The sequence below is a fragment of the Sphaerodactylus townsendi genome, linkage group LG01 (assembly GCF_021028975.2).
Source record: "Sphaerodactylus townsendi isolate TG3544 linkage group LG01, MPM_Stown_v2.3, whole genome shotgun sequence".
NCBI lineage: Eukaryota > Metazoa > Chordata > Lepidosauria > Squamata > Sphaerodactylidae > Sphaerodactylus > Sphaerodactylus townsendi.
This window is the reverse complement of record NC_059425.1, coordinates 23,525,074-23,542,657: the sequence shown is the minus strand read 5'-3', so window position 1 is coordinate 23,542,657 and position 17,584 is coordinate 23,525,074. Positions and strand designations below refer to the sequence as shown.

At 46.6% G+C, this 17,584-nt stretch overlaps 1 protein-coding gene across 3 annotated transcripts; it reads right to left on the bottom strand.

Annotated features, from left to right (window-relative positions):
• Positions 1-1,666: 1,666 nt before the first annotated feature.
• NUDT17 (nudix hydrolase 17) lies at positions 1,667-15,967 on the bottom strand. Of its 3 annotated transcripts, XR_007245994.1 has the most exons (9): positions 15,394-15,967; positions 13,875-13,997; positions 10,382-10,565; positions 8,001-8,026; positions 7,330-7,422; positions 6,696-6,794; positions 3,897-4,033; positions 1,900-2,138; positions 1,667-1,863 (listed from the first exon to the last, which is right to left on the bottom strand). XR_007245994.1 is itself a non-coding variant. In XM_048513695.1 (8 exons), the coding sequence occupies exons 1-8, from the start codon at positions 15,484-15,486 to the stop codon at positions 1,976-1,978; spliced, it is 918 nt and encodes a 305-aa protein (XP_048369652.1). In that variant the 5' UTR covers positions 15,487-15,966; the 3' UTR covers positions 1,667-1,975. The 3 variants fall into 3 exon arrangements, 2 of the variants coding, with proteins under 2 accessions (XP_048369652.1, XP_048369665.1); XM_048513695.1 differs by having other exon boundaries at positions 1,667-2,138; positions 15,394-15,966; XM_048513708.1 differs by having other exon boundaries at positions 1,667-2,138; positions 13,875-14,085; positions 15,394-15,963.
• Positions 15,968-17,584: the final 1,617 nt, after the last annotated feature.

Sequence of the window (17,584 nt, the reverse complement as noted above, 5' to 3'; positions counted from 1 at the left end):
GGATTTGTAGTCCATGAACATCTGGAGAGCCACAGGTTACAGACACCTGTGCCAATTAATCCATTCTTTTGAATGAGGGAGTGAAGCCCCTGCTGGAAAGAGTCTGACTCAAATGTCATCTTGTTGGCTACCTTGTTGTTTCCACTCTATTGGGTGTTAATGTGCCACAGAAGTACTTTTAATACGAGGAGCAGCAGTGGCATAGTGGTTAAGAGCAGGTGTACTCTAATCTGGAGGAACTGGGTTTGATTCCCCACCTGAGCTGTGGAAGCTTATCTGGGGAATTCAGATTAGCCTGTGCACTCCCACACACACGGCAGCTGGGTAACCTTGGGCTAGTCACAGTTATTCTGAGCTCTCTCAGCCCCACCTACCTCACAGGGTGTTTGTTGTGAGGGGGGAAGGGCAAGGAGATTGTAAGCCCCTTTGAGTCTCCTACAGGAGAAGGGGGGAATATAAATCCAACTCTTCTACCTTCTACCAACTTGCTGTTCCACACCCACAAAAAGAATTCCCTGTCATCTCCTTTCCCTGCTTGAACGTGGAAAGTTCCAATAGGCAGGAAAACAATGGAAGAAGTATTTGTATTCTGGTGGGGTTTTGCCACATTTGCTCACCCCACCCCAGCCCCTGCCCCTAGTATTTTACCAAAAGGCAGAAGTAAAACTTACCAAAGTAAACATGGATCATCAACATGGCCTTGACTTAAAAAAAAAATACAACCTCTATGTGGTACAGTGTTCTATTATATGCCACCCAGAACTTTGGAGAATAGTGTTTTAAAGTGAATAATAAAACTGAAGGGAGCCATAACCTTTTTTGAGCTTACAGGGCCCTCTGGACTTTTGAAACAGCGTGGCGGGCACAGCCACAAAATGGCTGCCGTAGCTGACTTTCAGTCACACAGTGGAAATTTTTGTGCTATAGTGGCATTTAAAAAATCTACACAGCCAATCAAACCTCCAATGGCCAGTCAGAAGCCTTGATAGGAAAAGCCCCATATGTCCTCCACAACTTTCTAAAAACGTTTGATGGACACCGCATTGAGGACCCCAAAACAGTGCATTGTATCATCAGACCTCGCCCAACAAAGGCCTGCATTCAAACTGTAAACATAGCATGAAACTCACTGAACAAGTCACCATTTTGTCACCTCAGCACTGACATATGAGGTTAAAATGGTAGCAGGCTACAGTTCTTTAGAAGATGTGTGAAATTAAAGTGTGACCAGTAAAACTTTGAATTCTGGTAATAGAATCAGGGGTTTACACTGGCAAAGGACAAAAAACAACATGTAGCTGGTTACTAAGGGACCCATAACAGCCTGAGAGAGTCTAGTCACAACTATTACTTTCCCTGAGGAAAATGAAAGACCACAAGAAGAAGGTGAAAGTGAAATACAGACCAGGGGATTCGAGATCTCAGCTTCTGAAGACACTGTCCGTGATCTGAGAGAATTCAACCAAAAGAGCCCCTTCTATGGGATTATTTAAAGACCAGCACGTGCTGATGGAAACAGAAGCCCAAGCCATTGGAGACCACCAAAACCTGACAGAACCCCCATTTTGAATAAAAGCCAGAATATTCTCACCAGTCTTGAGAATCTTGGTTGAACAGTTGTTCACTTAAGCATAGCAACTAGACAGGATCCAGCAGCTCACTTAAATACTATTTAAAAATCATTTTTAATTAATTGCACAGTTGCACTGAGATAAGGGCCCCAACTGCATCCCACTCCCATTCCACTTTCTCTCATATCCTTTGCTTCTGCACACCTGCATCTTGTATGTCCAGCCACTGTGCATCTGCAATACCCAGTTCCCAACAGGAATGTCTTGTGAATGCAGAAGAGTAGCTGATTTTGTGTGGCGAAGAATATCAAAAGCCCAGGCCAAACATATCTACATTTTGTCATTTCAGAATCCTGCCCCATTGGCACTAGTCTCTCCAAACTTGCATCAGCTGCCCTTCTTGCTCACTCAGTTTGCGGTGCTAACGTGTCGAGCCAGAGCCGAAGGGCGAACTTGGTCCCAGTACTGACCCGTTCCATGTCCTCGCCTTGTGGGGGAGCAGTGTTGAGGAACAGTGTGGTAGGAATCGTCGTGGTCTTTGCTGCGCCGTGCTGCAGTTCTGTGATCCTGGACCAGACAGCAAAAGAAGATGATGCCAGGTTAGACCTACTAATAAGGGTCAGACTTGAAGCTTCCTCCCCTACAGACATTATCAACAGGTCTGGTTCTCCAGCCAAGACACTGAAGTGGCTCCTTGGCGGTGGGGCACTAAGAGAAAGGGTGATTAGTTTACTCCTTGGCACCAGTGGCATACAGGAGACATCCCCTCCTGGGCCTGCAGTGTCCAAGGTGAGGGAAACGTTCAGTGATTCCCAAAGCGGAATACAATTACCAACCATGAAATGTTTCTGCCTAATAACGTCTCCGTGTGAGTCACTGCCCTGAATCTTACCTTCTTCCAGTCAAGCTCTGCTGGGTAATCTTGGCCTATCTGACCACTGGGTGTGATTGGCACATCTAATCACTCCCATGTAGAGATACAGCAGAGCAGCCTACTTTCAGAGGGAGCCTCCTACTTCCTCTCTGTATGTACTCTAGGCTTCCTCCTCATTACAACAAATACACACAGAGATATGTTACTCATGCAGAAAGTCAACAGGTGGGCTCGTCTAATGGCCGATAACATTTTCTAAAAATCAACTGTTTTTCAGCACGAGACTGAAAAGCCAACCAATGTTAATTAACGTGTACCCTACCTGTCACTCAAAATAGCAAAGCAGAACCGTTTCTTTCCTTGAGTTGCTGGCTAGCATAAATCTGAGGCCTTTCAAACACATCCTAGAACATGCTTATCTTAGAATTTGCAGACTGCAAACGTCTGAAGGTAATGTTCACCCTTGAATGATGGCAATAAAAGGATGCCTAATATCTTTGTTTTAAAACAAACATTGAGAAATACATTCTCAATTGATGCAAATAATCAACTAAAAGCTGTACTTTCCACCCTGACATGATTTTTTAAAAAAAAGTTTCAAAAAAGGTTCATCTTCTAATCAGCAGAAGTTTGCCAACAGCAAGGACGGAAACTGTAAGTTTACAGCGAAGTAGCTACAGTTAACCTTTAACACGATTGGTGAGTTCAACTGTGACTCTAGGCTAGCCAATTGGCCATGCTGGCAGGGGCTGATGGGAATTGTAGTCCATGACATCTGGAGCGCCAAAGGTTCGCCACCACGGCAAGTCTAGACCAATTAGAGGCTGTTGCCGGGGCGGGGGGAAAGTATCCTTGTTGGATGTATAAGAACCATTGCATTGCATATGCTAAGTTCAGAGAGTTGAGTCTAAGTTGAGAGTGTTGAATTCAGTGTGTGTTCACTGTGTTCTTGCTGAAGAGCTCTGTATAGTCTTGTATAGCATAGTCTTGTATAGTCTTGTATAACATAGACTTGTTTCACCTTGCAACTGCAAGGTGAAACCTTCCTATGGAAAGAACATCTTGCGTGGAGAGTATTCTTTTCCAAGAGTGGTAGGAGGCTGCAGTGAGTGCAAGAAGACTACTAGACCTTCTCATCTTACCAGAGTAGCTCCGCTTTAAACTCTGCTGATACCCCCCATCCCCATTCAGACAGAATGTCATCTGCCCCCAAAATGCAGCAACAAAAAAGCCCACAAACTTTAGTCACAAAAACAAAGAAATATTGATCTTAATTACCATTTTTAAAAAAACTGATAAATTAATGAGCAATATTAAAAAAACTGATCTTTGCTGATTTTAGAGATTATTTTTCACCCATTTGTCAAGAACGTGTCAATAATTTGTCGCTATGGAGAAAGTGATATGCTTTCGCCCACCTGGTTTTCTGTAATCACTCTTCATACACATACCTAATAACTGGCAGAAGATTGTCAACTACCTTCTTGGCATCTCCGGCTCCATCCTCAAAAGCAGCAACAGAGGCCAGGATTTGGGGCTCCAGCCAGGTGTAGGCACTCACTTCAGCCTCATCGGGCTTAAATCTCATCTGAAACATGACAACAGTTTGAAGGAAGGGCAACGTACACCGTGCACACAAACCGTACAGACTTCCCTCTCTGATGGCAAGAAGCTCAAGGTGCCCTCTGTAGAGTCACACAAGAACACACCTGAAGCTGTCTTCTACGGAATCAGACTACGGAATCCTTATGAGGAGAGGCTGCAGCGTTTGGGACTCTTTAGTTTGGAGAGGAGACGTCTGAGGGGGGATATGATTGAAGTCTATAAAATTATGCATGGGGTAGAAAATGTTGACAGAGAGAAATTTTTCTCTCTTTCTCACAATACTAGAACCAGGGGGCATCCATTGAAAATGCTGGGGGGGAAGAATTAGGACTAATAAAAGGAAACACTTCTTCACACAATGTGTGATTGGTGTTTGGAATATGCTTCCACAGGAGGTGGTGATGGCCACTAACCTGGATAGCTTCAAAAGGGGCTTGGACAGATTTATGGAGAAGTCGATCTATGGCTACCAATCTTGATCCTCCTTGATCTCAGATTGCAAATGCCTTAGCAGATCAGGTGCTCGGGAGAAGCAGCAGCAGCAGAAGGCCATTGCTTTCACATCCTGCACGTGAGCTCCCAAAGGCGCCTGGTGGGCCACTGCGAGTAGCAGAGAGCTGGACTAGATGGACTCTGGTCTGATCCAGCTGGCTTGTTCTTATGTTCTTATGTAGTATTGTCTATTCAGACTGCAGCGGCTTTGCCAGTTCTCAAGGCTGAGGTCTTCTGCATCCCCTTCGACCAGGTCCTTTTAGCGAGAGGTGCTGATAATTGAACCTGGGACCTTCTGTATGCCAAACAAAGGCCCCTCCTCCAATCAAGTTCTTTCACAGAAGGGAAGCCAGGCAGGGAAGTAGCCATCCCAGTGCAGTCCTTGCTGGGAATTCTTGTGTAAAACTGAACCACTTTTTTGCTCTTATTTTTCCAGTATATCAAGCATAGAGATGTCAATGGATAGAACTGCCAGACTACGTCCACTTAGAATTATGGCAAACAGGTGCTTTCAATAGTTACCGGAAGTTCCAGCCGTATGCCAACTCTGATCTTTTCATCTATTTGTCTTTGGAGTGAAAGAGGGAGGGATGGCAGGATGGGATAGTCCCATCTTGTTAGATCTCAGAAACTAAGCAGGGTCAGTGCTTAGAAAGAAGACCGCCAATTAAGGCTCTGCAGAGGAAGGCAATGGCAAACCACTTCTGCTTCGCTGGCCTTGAAAGACCCTCCTTAGTTCACCATAAATCTGCTGGCATTTGATGGTACTTTACTCACACACCTGCCTCTGGAGGCCAAAAAATTTCCTCCCCGACCACAAGTCCCTCTGAGCATACGCAGAGTACCTTTCTCTTATTCCTCAGTAACTATAACAGTCTATGCTTCTAAATTTAGCAGTAGAAAGGATCTTAAGCTTGAGTTCCAGGAAGTGATGGCCACTAACCTGGATAGCTTTAAAAGGGGCTTGGACAGATTTATGGAGGAGAAGTCGATCTATGGCTTCCAATCTTGATCCTCCTTGATCTGAGATTGCAAATGCCTTAGCAGACCAGGTGCTAGGGAGCAGCAGCAGCAGAAGGCCATTGCTTTTCACATCCTGCATGTGAGCTCCCAAAGGCACCTGGTGGGCCACTGCGAGTAGCAGAGTCCTGGACTGGATGGAATCTGGTCTGATCCAGCTTGCTTGTTCTTATGTTCTTAAGCACTGAACCCCAGTGTAACAATTCTGTGCTGCCAAGTCATGACCAACGCATGGCGACCCCAGGCCACGGCATTTTCAAAGGGAAGGGATGAGTAAAGGTGGTTTGCCATTGCATCCCCCCATGGAACTTGCTTGGTGGCCTCCCATCCAAGTACCAACCGCAGACAGCTTCCAAGCTCTGATGCAACAAGGCTAAGCTGGGCCTCAGCACCTTCCAAAATAAAAAAGTCCTGGGTGGTGAATTCCCCATATCCTGATTCAACTCACTTCAACTCTGCCAGCTGATGAGGGACAGGCTGTGAGATCCTGGTACAATTATCAATAATTTAGACTCTAGAATCAGTAGTTTTTATCGTGCTATCAGCAGAGACCAAACTGCAGAAAGCCAGATCGGAGGATTGTGGTTCTTGCAAACATTCCCTTCATTTCCTGCTCCCAATGTTCCCACAGATTTACAGAACAACAAGGTGTGAATGGCTTTGTTATGGAGTTCTGCATGTCTCAAGGTCGAGTTTGCCTCAAACCTCCATCCTCCCCCCTTCCTGAGGCCCAAGGCGAGGATGCCTGCTTACTATGTTGCAAAGCACAGTGATTAAGGATAGAAAGTTCCATTAACATATGACAGATAGTGAGAGGCCCAGATGCGGCCCAAGCCGTGACCAGCTGATGCCAGGCAAGGTGAGAGCCATGCCTGACACAGGCCCTGTCTTCCTGTCCCAATTCTCACCCCCCCCCAAAAAACCCGCTGCCCCAGCACTGTGGTGTCTTTTAGACATTTTGCCAGGGTTGCCACACTTCCCAGTTCAGCCCTCTCTCTCCAGGGTTCCTAGCAATTAAATCTCTCTGAGAGAAAGGGCACAGATGGTCTGAGGAAGGCCACTCAGGCACTGAGCCCTGGCATGAAAACAAAGGAAGCGGGGCATGTCCTTTGTAAAGGGCCCACTGACCTCACCTGCAGCTGCTGGTGGCTCTCAGGAGAAAGCAACAGGAGGTAGATGACCACGTGGTGGCGCTTTGGCAAGCCTCTGCTCAGCATGGGAGGGTATACAGACTGTGAAATCATTGGAGAGACAGTAGCAGCAGTGAGAAAAGGTTTAAAGGTTTGCCTCCTCCCAATGCATCTAGCCCGCCAGTTTGTTTGTCTGTTTGTCTGATTTAAAATACCGCCCCATCCCCAAAGGGCTCTGGGCAGTGTACAACCAATAAAACAATCAACCTCCATCTTAAAATCACATGACAACATCAACAATGACAAGTTCATTGGCCGTTCACATAACCACCTTCTAGTTTATCCTTTCAATAGGAGATGTTGGGAATTGAACCCGGGACCTTTTGCATGCAAGGCCGACGCTCTTATCACTGAGCCGCAGTGAACAAGCCTGTCTTATTCCAAGGCAGACGGTTGGTCTGTCAAGATCAGTACTGTTCAGTTTAACCAGCAGCAGAACTGGTATTTCACAGCACCTACTACTTGACTCTTTCAACTGGACATGCCTGAGATCAAACCCAGGACTTTATGCCGAGTAGATGCTCTATCACTGAGTCATGGCTCCTCCCCTCCAGCAGCCACACTAGGAATGCCTTACCTCCCAGAGGGCTAGCATTTGCCAGGAGAACTCCCCATCCTGCAGGCACAAGCCCGTCTCCTCTCGCAGTTCTCGCAGCCCGTGAACCAGAAAAAAGTAGGTTGGGGAAGATCATGGAAGACAGGTGAGCAAGGCGGGCAGAATCAGGGGTAAGCTGCAGAACTTGCTTTATATCCTAGGTAGGAAATGCAATTTGACATAGGAACTTGCTTAATACACCAGAAAATGCAGCTTGACCGTGAGCAGTCATGAGCACCTCTGATTTTAGAAGTTCAGCCCCAGAAGACAAATTACTGCAAAACCTTTCCACGTTTTCAGTCGGTGTATGACAGTGGTGGCGAACCTTTGGCACTCCAGATGTTATGGACTACAATTCCCATCAGCCCCTGCCAATTGGCCATACTGGCAGGGGCTGATGGGAATTGTAGTCCATAAAATCTGGAGTGCCAAAGGTTCGCCACCACGGGCGTATGATCACAAGCTTCCATGAAGGCGAGAAATTTGAGACAGTTTAAACTAAAAGTTGAACTCCTGTTCTACTATCCAAACATCACATGGATTTGTACCCATCTTGACGAAGATTCCAGCTTCCACCTTTTTTTGAGTTTGTTCTGTTCACCCTCCCTCCCCGATCTAAATGGAAAAGCAGTTCATGCAACGTGATTTGTTACCTGTTCACCAGGTTCAAGGTGACCACCTGAAAGAGAAGAGAAATATCTGAGTTCTGAAAGTTTTTTGCTTTGTTTTTTTTAGAAGCCAGCATTTAGTTTGAGAAATTTCTGATTCACTTCTTGGCCTAACTCATTTAATATTTTATATTTGCTTTCATGTTGTTTTTAACTTATGTATACTGTTCTAAGTTGGAAGTCGCCCCCATGAGACATGGTGGAACACTCTTCCTACAGCTGTCCGGGCCCTGCGAGACCTTGGTGAGTTCCACAGGGCCTGTAAGGCGGAGCTATTCCACCGGACTTTTGGTGGGGCTGGCCGCGGTTTTACCGCCCCCCACTGAGGCTGCCTGTTTTTCCATTCTGGCTGGGCCTTGATTCCATCTCGGGCCCTGCCTTTCCCCCTCCCTTCCTGGCCTTAGATCAGGCACCTGTTTTTAACAACTCCTGTTGGTCTTAATTTGTATCTAATTTTAAAGTAACTGCTGCTATCAGGATTTTAATAGGGTAAAGTTATATTTCTGTACTGGTATGCTGTCACTGAGAACAGCTGTATTGTGAGCCGCCTCGAGCCCTTCGGGGGTGAGGCGGCCTATAAATCCAACAAATAAATAAAAATAAATTGTGTATTTTTCAACCCACATTTCCTGTGAGGAACTCAGTGTAAAACACATGCCCCTCTTCTGTCCTCACAACAACCCTATGAGGTGAGTTAGCCTGAAAGAAAGATTGATAGAACCAGGGTTACCAACTGAGTGGCTGCTGAGTGTAGATTTGAAGCTGGTTCTCCTAAATCCTGGACTGACACTCTAACCAGTATGCCTCATGGCTGAGTGAAAGCTGGGTAAATCATGGAAATGGGTGTTTGGAGTGTGTTTTCCTGAACACTCATGGAACTGCCTTACACTGAATCACGCCACTGGTCAATTCAGGTCAGTCTTGCCTACATAGGCAGTTTTATGGTCTATGGCAGAGGCTTTTCATATCACCAGCTACGGGATTCTTTTAACTGGGGATGCCCTTCCACAAGCAAAAGCAGACACACTGCCAGCTAACCCATGGGCCCTCACCTTTCCTCTAGAAACTATCACAACCTGAGGGAGCAGGAAGTCAGGTAAATGGTGTCAGACATGAACTAGGCATACCCCCGGTGTAGGAGCATGTGACTCTGGTGCGTGAAGTGCAAACTAAATTGAAAGACAATTTTCTTTCTGATAAATTGTCCAAGTGTGAATTCCACAAGGACAAACTGGACTTCCTGGGTTACAGGGTGTCTGAGAAAGGTTTGGAAATGGATCCTAATAAAGTACAAGCACTGCTGACATGAGAGCCATCCAGGAAAAGGAGACAATTACAATTGCCTCCTCCACCATCTCTTTAGGCAACTTCTTTCTCTCACACTTAGAACCTGTCTTCTCCACTCCTTCACACCATGGGAGTAATAACACTGGTCTATCTTGCAGGGCCGTTTGTAAAGATTACCACTACAAATGTTCGTGAAGCCCTTTGAATCTTAGGCTCATTCCGCACATGCAGAATAATGCACTTTCAAACTGCTTTCAGTGCTCTTTGAAGCTGTGCGGAATAGCAAAATCCACTTGCAAACAGTTGTGAAAGTGGTTTGAAAACACATTATTTTGCGTGTGCAGAAGGGGCCTTAGGAAGTGGCACTTTGCCCACAAAGGCAAATTAGATCAGATAATGCTTTCTTCATCAGGAAGGGGGATCTGCTCAAGGCTCTGGGAGTCTGAACTGGATAGGAAATTTCATCACTATTGCCTATACGTTTTAAAGTTTCTTGACTCAACCTTAAGAACTAAAACCTTGTTTTAACGTCTCCCTTCCCCCAAGTGGAGACTGCCAAGTTGCTGAATTCTGAAACGTGTGGAGTCACTGCAAGAATTACCAACTTTGGTTTGGTAAATTCCAGAGATTTGGGGGTGGAGTCCGCAGAGGGCAAAGTTTGGGGAGAGGCCAAATAGGTGTCAAACTTACAGCTCTCCAGAGGTTATGGACTACCGTTCCCATCATCCCTGCCAGCATGATGCTGGCAGGGGATGATGGGAACTGTAGTCCATAACATCTGAAGGGCCACGAGTTTGACACCTGTACAGAAGGCTACAGTGACATACAATCCACCTCCCAAAGCAGCCATTTTTTCTAGAGGAACTGATACTGGTAGTCTGGCATCAGTTGTAATTCTAGGAAATTGGGGGAAATGTGACGGCTAAGGTGCGGTGGTTGGATTTTTCTCCCTGTAGTGAAGTAGTTTGAAAGACATTACTCTTAGCACTGCTTTTCTGCCTTCTTGATTTTGCAAAACGCAGCTTTCGAAACTCTTCCTACTCTCCTCCCTGCCTTTAACGATCTGATCTGAACCATACCTGGAGGGACCCAGAGGTTGGGAAAGATGCTCAAGTTCTTGGATCGTCGAGTCAACAGAACCTTCCGGCAGGCAGACTGTAGGAGGACGGCCACGCCCACGTCTACACCTCGACCTCGGGTCTCCGCGGGAAGAGAAGAGGCTTGTGCATCATTCAAATGCTTGATGGGGCAGAAGGGGGCCCTCTGTGAAAGAAAGCTGCTAGTAATGAGCGCCAACGTGGGGAGGAGATTCACCAGGAAATGCCCCCGTTCCCTTAAAAAATGTAAGCCTCCTTCTGCTCATTGGTGGTCAAGCGCCTATCAGCAAGTAGCAAAACTGGAATCAAAGCCTGGGTGTTTCTGCATCCTCAGGTGGGGCAAAGAGGAACAGGGATGCTGCCCTGTTTTTCCACACCTGATACCATCACTTTGTCAATCAGAGATCCCCATGGAGAGAAATCACTGTGTTCTAGGGGGCAGTTACACCCTTTGTTTTAAAAAAACACCACAGCCAGATGTTGCCTAAATATTACCGATGAGAAGGTAGAGAGGTAATGATTGAGAAAGGAGATAGGGAATTCCCTGGACACAAGCCACTGTGTGGTTCTTCAGACTCCTGGCTCCTTTTTGGATTTGAAGTATACTCAAGGAACGCCCTCTGCTGGTCAGGTGCTGCCGTTCATGTAGTAAGCAAGTGCCTTGACCACAGTGGAGAGGTTGCAGACATGGACCTTTAAGGAATGCAGACTCCCAAGAAGTAACAGAGGCTGCGACACAAATAACAGGGCTGGGGTCTCGTGCACTGGCTTGTAGCTGCTCGTAGCCTGCCTCTTGCAGACTGTCAAATCCAAAAGCAAATTGCACTCGAGGGCTTACTCCCTTATGTTTTAAAGCACGGGTGTCAAACTTGCGCCCCTCCAGATGTTATGGACTACAGTGCCCATCATCCCCTGCCAGCATGATGCTGGCAGGGGATGATGGGAACTGTAGTCCATAACATCTGGAGGGCTGCGAGTTTGACACCTATGTTTTAAAGTAATGTTGCGGTCTAGGTCTTAATAAGCAGAAAGCCTACCAATTTCCTCAGTCAAAAGGGAAAAAAAGTTCAACTTAAAGCGACACACCGTCTACAAAGCAACCTGGGAGGCTCTTGTTAGATACTGCATCTTATGTTATGTACAAGAAACAAAATGCCAATTTTAACAGTTGGAAAACTTCAATATCTTCAACACAAACATATAGACAATGTCTTATTTCCATATGTCCTTAATATTATACATAAAAGAGGTAACCGAGTGCACAAATACTTCTTTGCAGTTAAAAAAACCCAGAAATAACGAATGGCAATATCTACAAGACTATTTCTTTACAACTCTTTAAAAAGTCTGGCAAACTAAACATAAATCCTCTGCCAGTATATACAATACATGGGCATATCTTTGCACAATCTTATGACAATTGTTGTAGGTAACAACCACTCCTCTGTGGGGCATAGTATGAAGATCAGATGTCTTATCACATAAGTGTCAAACTCAGGCCCTCCCGGTGTTCATGGACTACGATTCCCATCAGCCCATGCCAATGATTGCCATCAGCCCATGCCATGATTCCCATCAGGGCCAATTGGCCATGCTAGCAGGGGCTGCTGGGAATTGTAGGTCATGAACATCTGGAGGGCCTGAGTTTGACACCGATGTCTTATCAGAAGCTTGAGCTAATCAGAATCTAGTATATTTTGGTCTCGAGAAGAAAGCCTTCTGTTTGGCCTGGAATTCTGCATTGACAATACATTACAATCAGTTTAATAATGCCCCCAGAAATTACTTTTATTTAGTTCTTCCTGTAACTCTTAAAAACGACTGCACTTACATGCTGTGAATGCTTTCAATCTCTGAAATGGTTTCTGCTGCTCATCTGAGAGTACAGCTTGCTGCCAGAAGAACCAACATTAAGACTGGCAACTGGATCTCTGCAGAGGCAACATCAGAGCAAGGCCTTGGCCTCTATGTCCTGCGGCTGGTCCTCCAGAGACTCAATGCTGGACGAGATGGACCTCTGGTCTGACCCAGCAGGGCTCTTCTTGTGTTCTTATCAGATGGCCCCTGACTTGCCCAGCAAAGCATTGCTTGCATCTTTCTGTTCTAAATATCCAGCGCACATGTGTCAAACTCGTGGCCCTCCAGAGGTTATGGACTACAGTTCCCATCATCCCCTGCCAGCATCATGCTGGCAGGGGGTGATGGGAACTGTAGTCCATAACCTCTGGAGGGCCGCGAGTTTGACACCTATGATCCAGCACATTCAAGACTAGAACAATGTCAGGAGTGGCACCTGCCTCCTCCTGCCGTCAGATAGAAGGCGTTAGGAATGACACACCTGGGCAGAAGAGTATCATTTCCGCTGGAGTTGGGGGCCAAGCACTGAACTTCCATGTAACCACACCGGTCATATGTTAATGGGCCTTTTCTTTCTTTGATATGTTTCTATGTGCTTAGACATGGAGGTAACTAGGCTGACCTTGCTTGGTACTCTGGATGGGAAGAGGGAGTAGTGGAGGCCACGGGTGCAGCCCAGCAGGAGACTATCACTGCTCTGGCCTTGGGATGCTCGTCTGCGAAAACAAAGTCTTTCACACCTTGTTTTCTCACATTCCCTGGGAAGTTGGGAGGGGGGAATGCAGGGGAGACAAAGGGGAATAAATATGACTGTAAAAGCCGGGATCGCCAGAACTGGCTTTCTGAAGCCTGAGTCCTTGATGCCAGCCCAAAAAAGACTACTGATACTGTATCTGGTGTCTGCTTATTGATTGTTGGTCCAAGACCTGACACACATTTACTGTTTGTTTTCAAGATCCCAGCAGGAATTCTGTTTTGGCTGCAGTAGGCTAGGCCACCTACCTCACCAAGATCAGCTTGAGGCATTTCCCCACTTATTGCCCACCATCTGTTGGACAGAAATGGTACAAACTGGGGAGGAAGCTATGGACCCCTGGGCAGGCCCAGCAGTGGTGGAATGGGCCCAGGAAATGACAAAAGGCACAAGCCATGCCCAGCCATTCCTCCCATGCTGCTGATACCCTCCTTTCAGGGTAGGGTTGCCAACCTCCAGGTGGAACCTGGAGTTTTCCTGGCATTCCAACTGATCACCAGACTACAGGGACCAGAGTCCATGGAGGAAATGACAGCGTCGGGGGGGGGGGGGGGGGCTCTACTGCATTATTTCCCTCGCTAAATTCCACCCTCCCCATGCTCTGCCCCACAAACTCCAAAAATTTGTCAACTTGGTGATGGTAACTGTATTGCAGGGGCCTCCTCGGACCCCCGAAGCCCGTGCTTGGGCCAGCTATAAAGATTTCTTCTGCCCCACCAGCATTTGTATTTTTCAGAGTTGAATTTTCAACAATCTGAAACTTGGGGTTCTAATCTCAGATAGTTGACCAGATTCGAGGGGGTGTTGCACAGAATTTCCATTTCAGCTCCGGCTACAAAATCACCTTCTCCCCCTTCCACTAACCTGCAGTAGGACTTGCTTAGAGCCGGCAAACTCCATATCCGAGATGAGGAACTGGTGCCGATGCAGTCCACAGTTCACCACCAAGCTGTCTTTGGGTGCTGCACAGAAGTGACCAACGATACTCTAGGGTAAGAGAAAAAGACGAAGAACCTTTCCATACTCCACTGACTCTTGCAGCAAACCAAGGATCTGGGGTGGGCATATACCATGGCTCCACAGAAGAAACGAAGCGCAGAGTGTGGAATTAGATATAGAATTTCAGCTTCTTGTTTTTTAAAACAAATAATCTGCCTTTTATGATTGCCAAGATATGCTGGAATTATGTAGGGATAAGTTTGTTTATCTCAGGTATCTAAGAAACAGCTGGGATATATTTTTGGTTACTGATAGCCAGCAGGGTTTCAGGGTTACTGAAGGTCAGCTAGAACAGGGCTTTCAGTCAGGTGGGAATATACTACATCTAATGTCCCACCGAAGATTTTGTTTTTCAAAGGGCGTTTTAAACTTGTCGCACAGCAGCTTCCATTGAAAAAAATTAGCCCTTTTGCAATCCCCCACCCCTGTAAAATCTGGGGTGCAAGTAAACCGGCGTGAGCTAGTACCGAGTACCAATAAGCCAGGTCTGCCCACCCAAGATACCTCTGTGGCTCAGGATGCATTTATTAAGATTAGTAGCCAGAGATTGACTTCTCCTCCATAAATCCAGTTAGCTTTTCCTTTTAAAAAGTTACATTCAGCCTTATCTGCAATGAGTTCTCCTTATCTGAAATGAGAAATCCTGGGGTCCAGGCAATCTCTAATCTGAAAGTTGTTTCCTCTTATCCCCAGTTGTGTGGCTGATGGGTATAGTCAGTGGCATGTGGGCATGCTGCATCCAGGTTTGGACTCCGATCTGGGGGATCCAGGTTTGAATCCCTACGCTACCATGGAACCTTGCTTGGTGGCCTTGGGTCAATTTCACACACACAGCTAAACCTACCACACAGGATTGCTGTGGGGATAGAAAGAGTAGCGGAGAATGATGCAAGGTGTTTTGGATCCCCATTAAGGAGAAAGGCGGGTGCAAGTGAAGTCCATAAAAAAACGAGTATTGCAGAGATCTCGGTCCAAGTCCATGCTTGAGAGCCAGTGTGGTGCAGTGTTAAGAGCAGGTGCACTCTAATCTGGAGAACTGGGTTTGATTCTCTGCTCTGCCACTCGACCTGTGGAGGCTTATCTGGGGAACCAGATTATCTTGTGCACTCCAACACATGCCAGCTGGGTGACCTTGGGCTAGTCACAGTTCTTCGGAGCTCTCGCTCAGCTCCACCCACCTCACAGGGTGTTTGTGAGGGGAGGAGGGGAAGGGAAAGGAGATCGTGAGCTCCTTTGAGTCTCCTTACTGGAGAGAAAGGAGGGGATATAACCCAAACTCCCCTTTTTCTTGAATTCAACTCAATTTGGACCCGCCTTCGCGTGCTTTTTCCCCAGCAAGACAGCAAACACAACCCCACGCGCACACAAGTCCTGTTGCTCCTACCTGCTGGAACTTGGCTAGCTGCGGCCTGCCGTTATCCTTGGAGAGATACACCAGCACTTTCCGGACATTCTCCATACTCGCACCCTTCAGCATCCGTGCAAAATCCTTCGTCGCAGAGCTTCAGTCTCCTTGCAAACACTCCGCGCCCGTTCTGCAAAGCGGAGCTACCCGCTCCGGGAGTTTCATGACACCCGTTGCAATGTCGCCGGAGAGCCTTTGCAAAGATGCTCTGTCGTTGCACGGCAAGCGCTCCCTTGCATGTCGCTTGTGCATTTCAGCCAGCTCACATGGTCGCTTAGGAAGCACAGAGAAGCTCCTACAGGAAACACAACTTGTGCTAACTAGGGGGAAGCCCCGTGTTTTCCTTCTCCAGGCTCAGGAGGAAGAACCACAGAGAAACAGAAATAGGTTGGGGGAAAGAGAAGAGAGCCCTCGTGTGGTAGACAAGACCCATCGCGGGCTGGGAGGCCACATAGCCACAGGTCATCTGAACCGTTCAACATAGGCCCCTTTGGCACATGCTGAAGAGTTTGGATTTATACCCCACTTTTCTCTCCTGTAAGGAGACTCAAAGTGGCTTACAAGCTCCTTTCCCTGCCTCTCCCTGCAATAGACACCTTGTAAGGCAGGTGGGGCTGAGAGAGTTCTGAGAGAACTCTGACTAGGCCAAGGTCACCCATCAGGAATGTAGGAGAGCAGAAACACATCTGATTCACCAGATAAGCCTCTGCCACTCGGGTGCAGGAGTGGGGAATCAAACCCGGCTCTCCAGATTAGAACCCACCTGCTCTTCTTAACTGCTACACCAGGCTGGCTCTGCAAGCAACCAGCAAGATTGCAAGATCCACAGAACACAAACATACAGTTTGATGGAGGAAAGGGAAGGGGGAGATTTGGGAAGTCAGTAGCCCCTCTGGAATATAAGAATCTGGCGACTAAGCACCCTTTTTGGAGGCTTCAGGAAGTTCATTTTTGCCTGGAGCAAACTGGATTTTGGGCTGTTCCCCCAACCACTTTGTTAAAGAAGCAATAGCTGTAATTCCTGTTAAAAAGATCAAAACCAGGGGTAACCCCAGACCTACTTGCTGCAGTAATTGAGGGGGAATGGATCTCTTTTAAGACAGACAGATTTTTTTTAGGATATTTTTTACAATTGCAAAGCTGGACATTAATTTTAGGTAAATACATGAAGTGTTTCAATTGATCAAGGTGGGATTTTGTGACCTCCACAGGTTGAAATTTCCATTACTCATGAAATATGGTCCTGAGGGTCTTTTGAACTTCTCAGATTCTTTCCCTGAGGCCGAATCCACATTCAGGTGAAATTCTGAGACAAGTCTAAAAGGTGTACACACACACACAAAATTTCACCAGTATTTGTTTCTAAAATGCTGTTTCTAAAATGCTAATGTTTCGCCGGCATCTGTGGCCGGCACCTTCAAAGGTGTATCACAGAAAGAAGTCTGTTACACATTATGTCTAAAATTTCATCTCTCATCACCTCAATTTGACTCAGTTCTTCAGACACAGTGTGTAACAGACTTCCCTCCGTGATACACCTCTGAAGATGCCAGCCACAGATGCAGGCAAAACGTTAGGAACAAGATCCACCAGACCACGGCCACACAGCCCGGAAAACCCACCACAACCAGCCTTAAAATTGTTTTTAATTACCTGGGCTAGGCAGGGCCGCAAAAGAGGTGAACAATTTACTGTCCGGTTTCACTTGTTGTGAGGTATGTACAATCGTTTCTCCCTCCTGTGACCCAGGTAAATCAGGATACTTTAAATCTTCCAATTCCTGTGACCATGTTTTGCCCTCCTTTTCCATAGTTGGATTTTCGAGCAGAACCCTAGAAGAACGCAGATCTAACTCATAGTCCATCAGTAGGTCCTTATGTGGTACCGGGTTCTGTACGTATGAAGAGACGGTATCTGTACAGAGGGCTATGGAGTGTCCATTAACCGAGGCTACAGGATGTATTTCACACCTTTTAATCCTGTTTTTTGGGGATGGGTTAGTCAAGGCCTTTACTATCTCTGATGGACTTTTTTTTGGTGTCAGATGATTGGTGGAAACTTGATCACTACCTGCTAGAAGGCTCCCCTTAAGTATATCCAGTCTCTCAATGATTTTTGCTTGATCTTTCTCCTCCAGAAGGGCAAACGACTCTTTAAGGTTGTCTTCCAG

Excerpts from the sequence above, each read along its gene's own strand:
- NUDT17 (XM_048513695.1), bottom strand. The coding sequence starts at position 15,486 with ATGCTGAAGGGTGCGAGTATGGAGAATGTCCGGAAAGTGCTGGTGTAT. Across the intron at positions 8,027-10,381 it reads CAACCTCTGGGTCCCTCCAG|GTGGTCACCTTGAACCTGGT; the intron begins GTATGGTTCAGA and ends CTTCTCTTTCAG. Across the intron at positions 7,423-8,000 it reads ACCTTGAACCTGGTGAACAG|TTTCTGGTTCACGGGCTGCG; the intron begins GTAACAAATCAC and ends CCAACCTACTTT.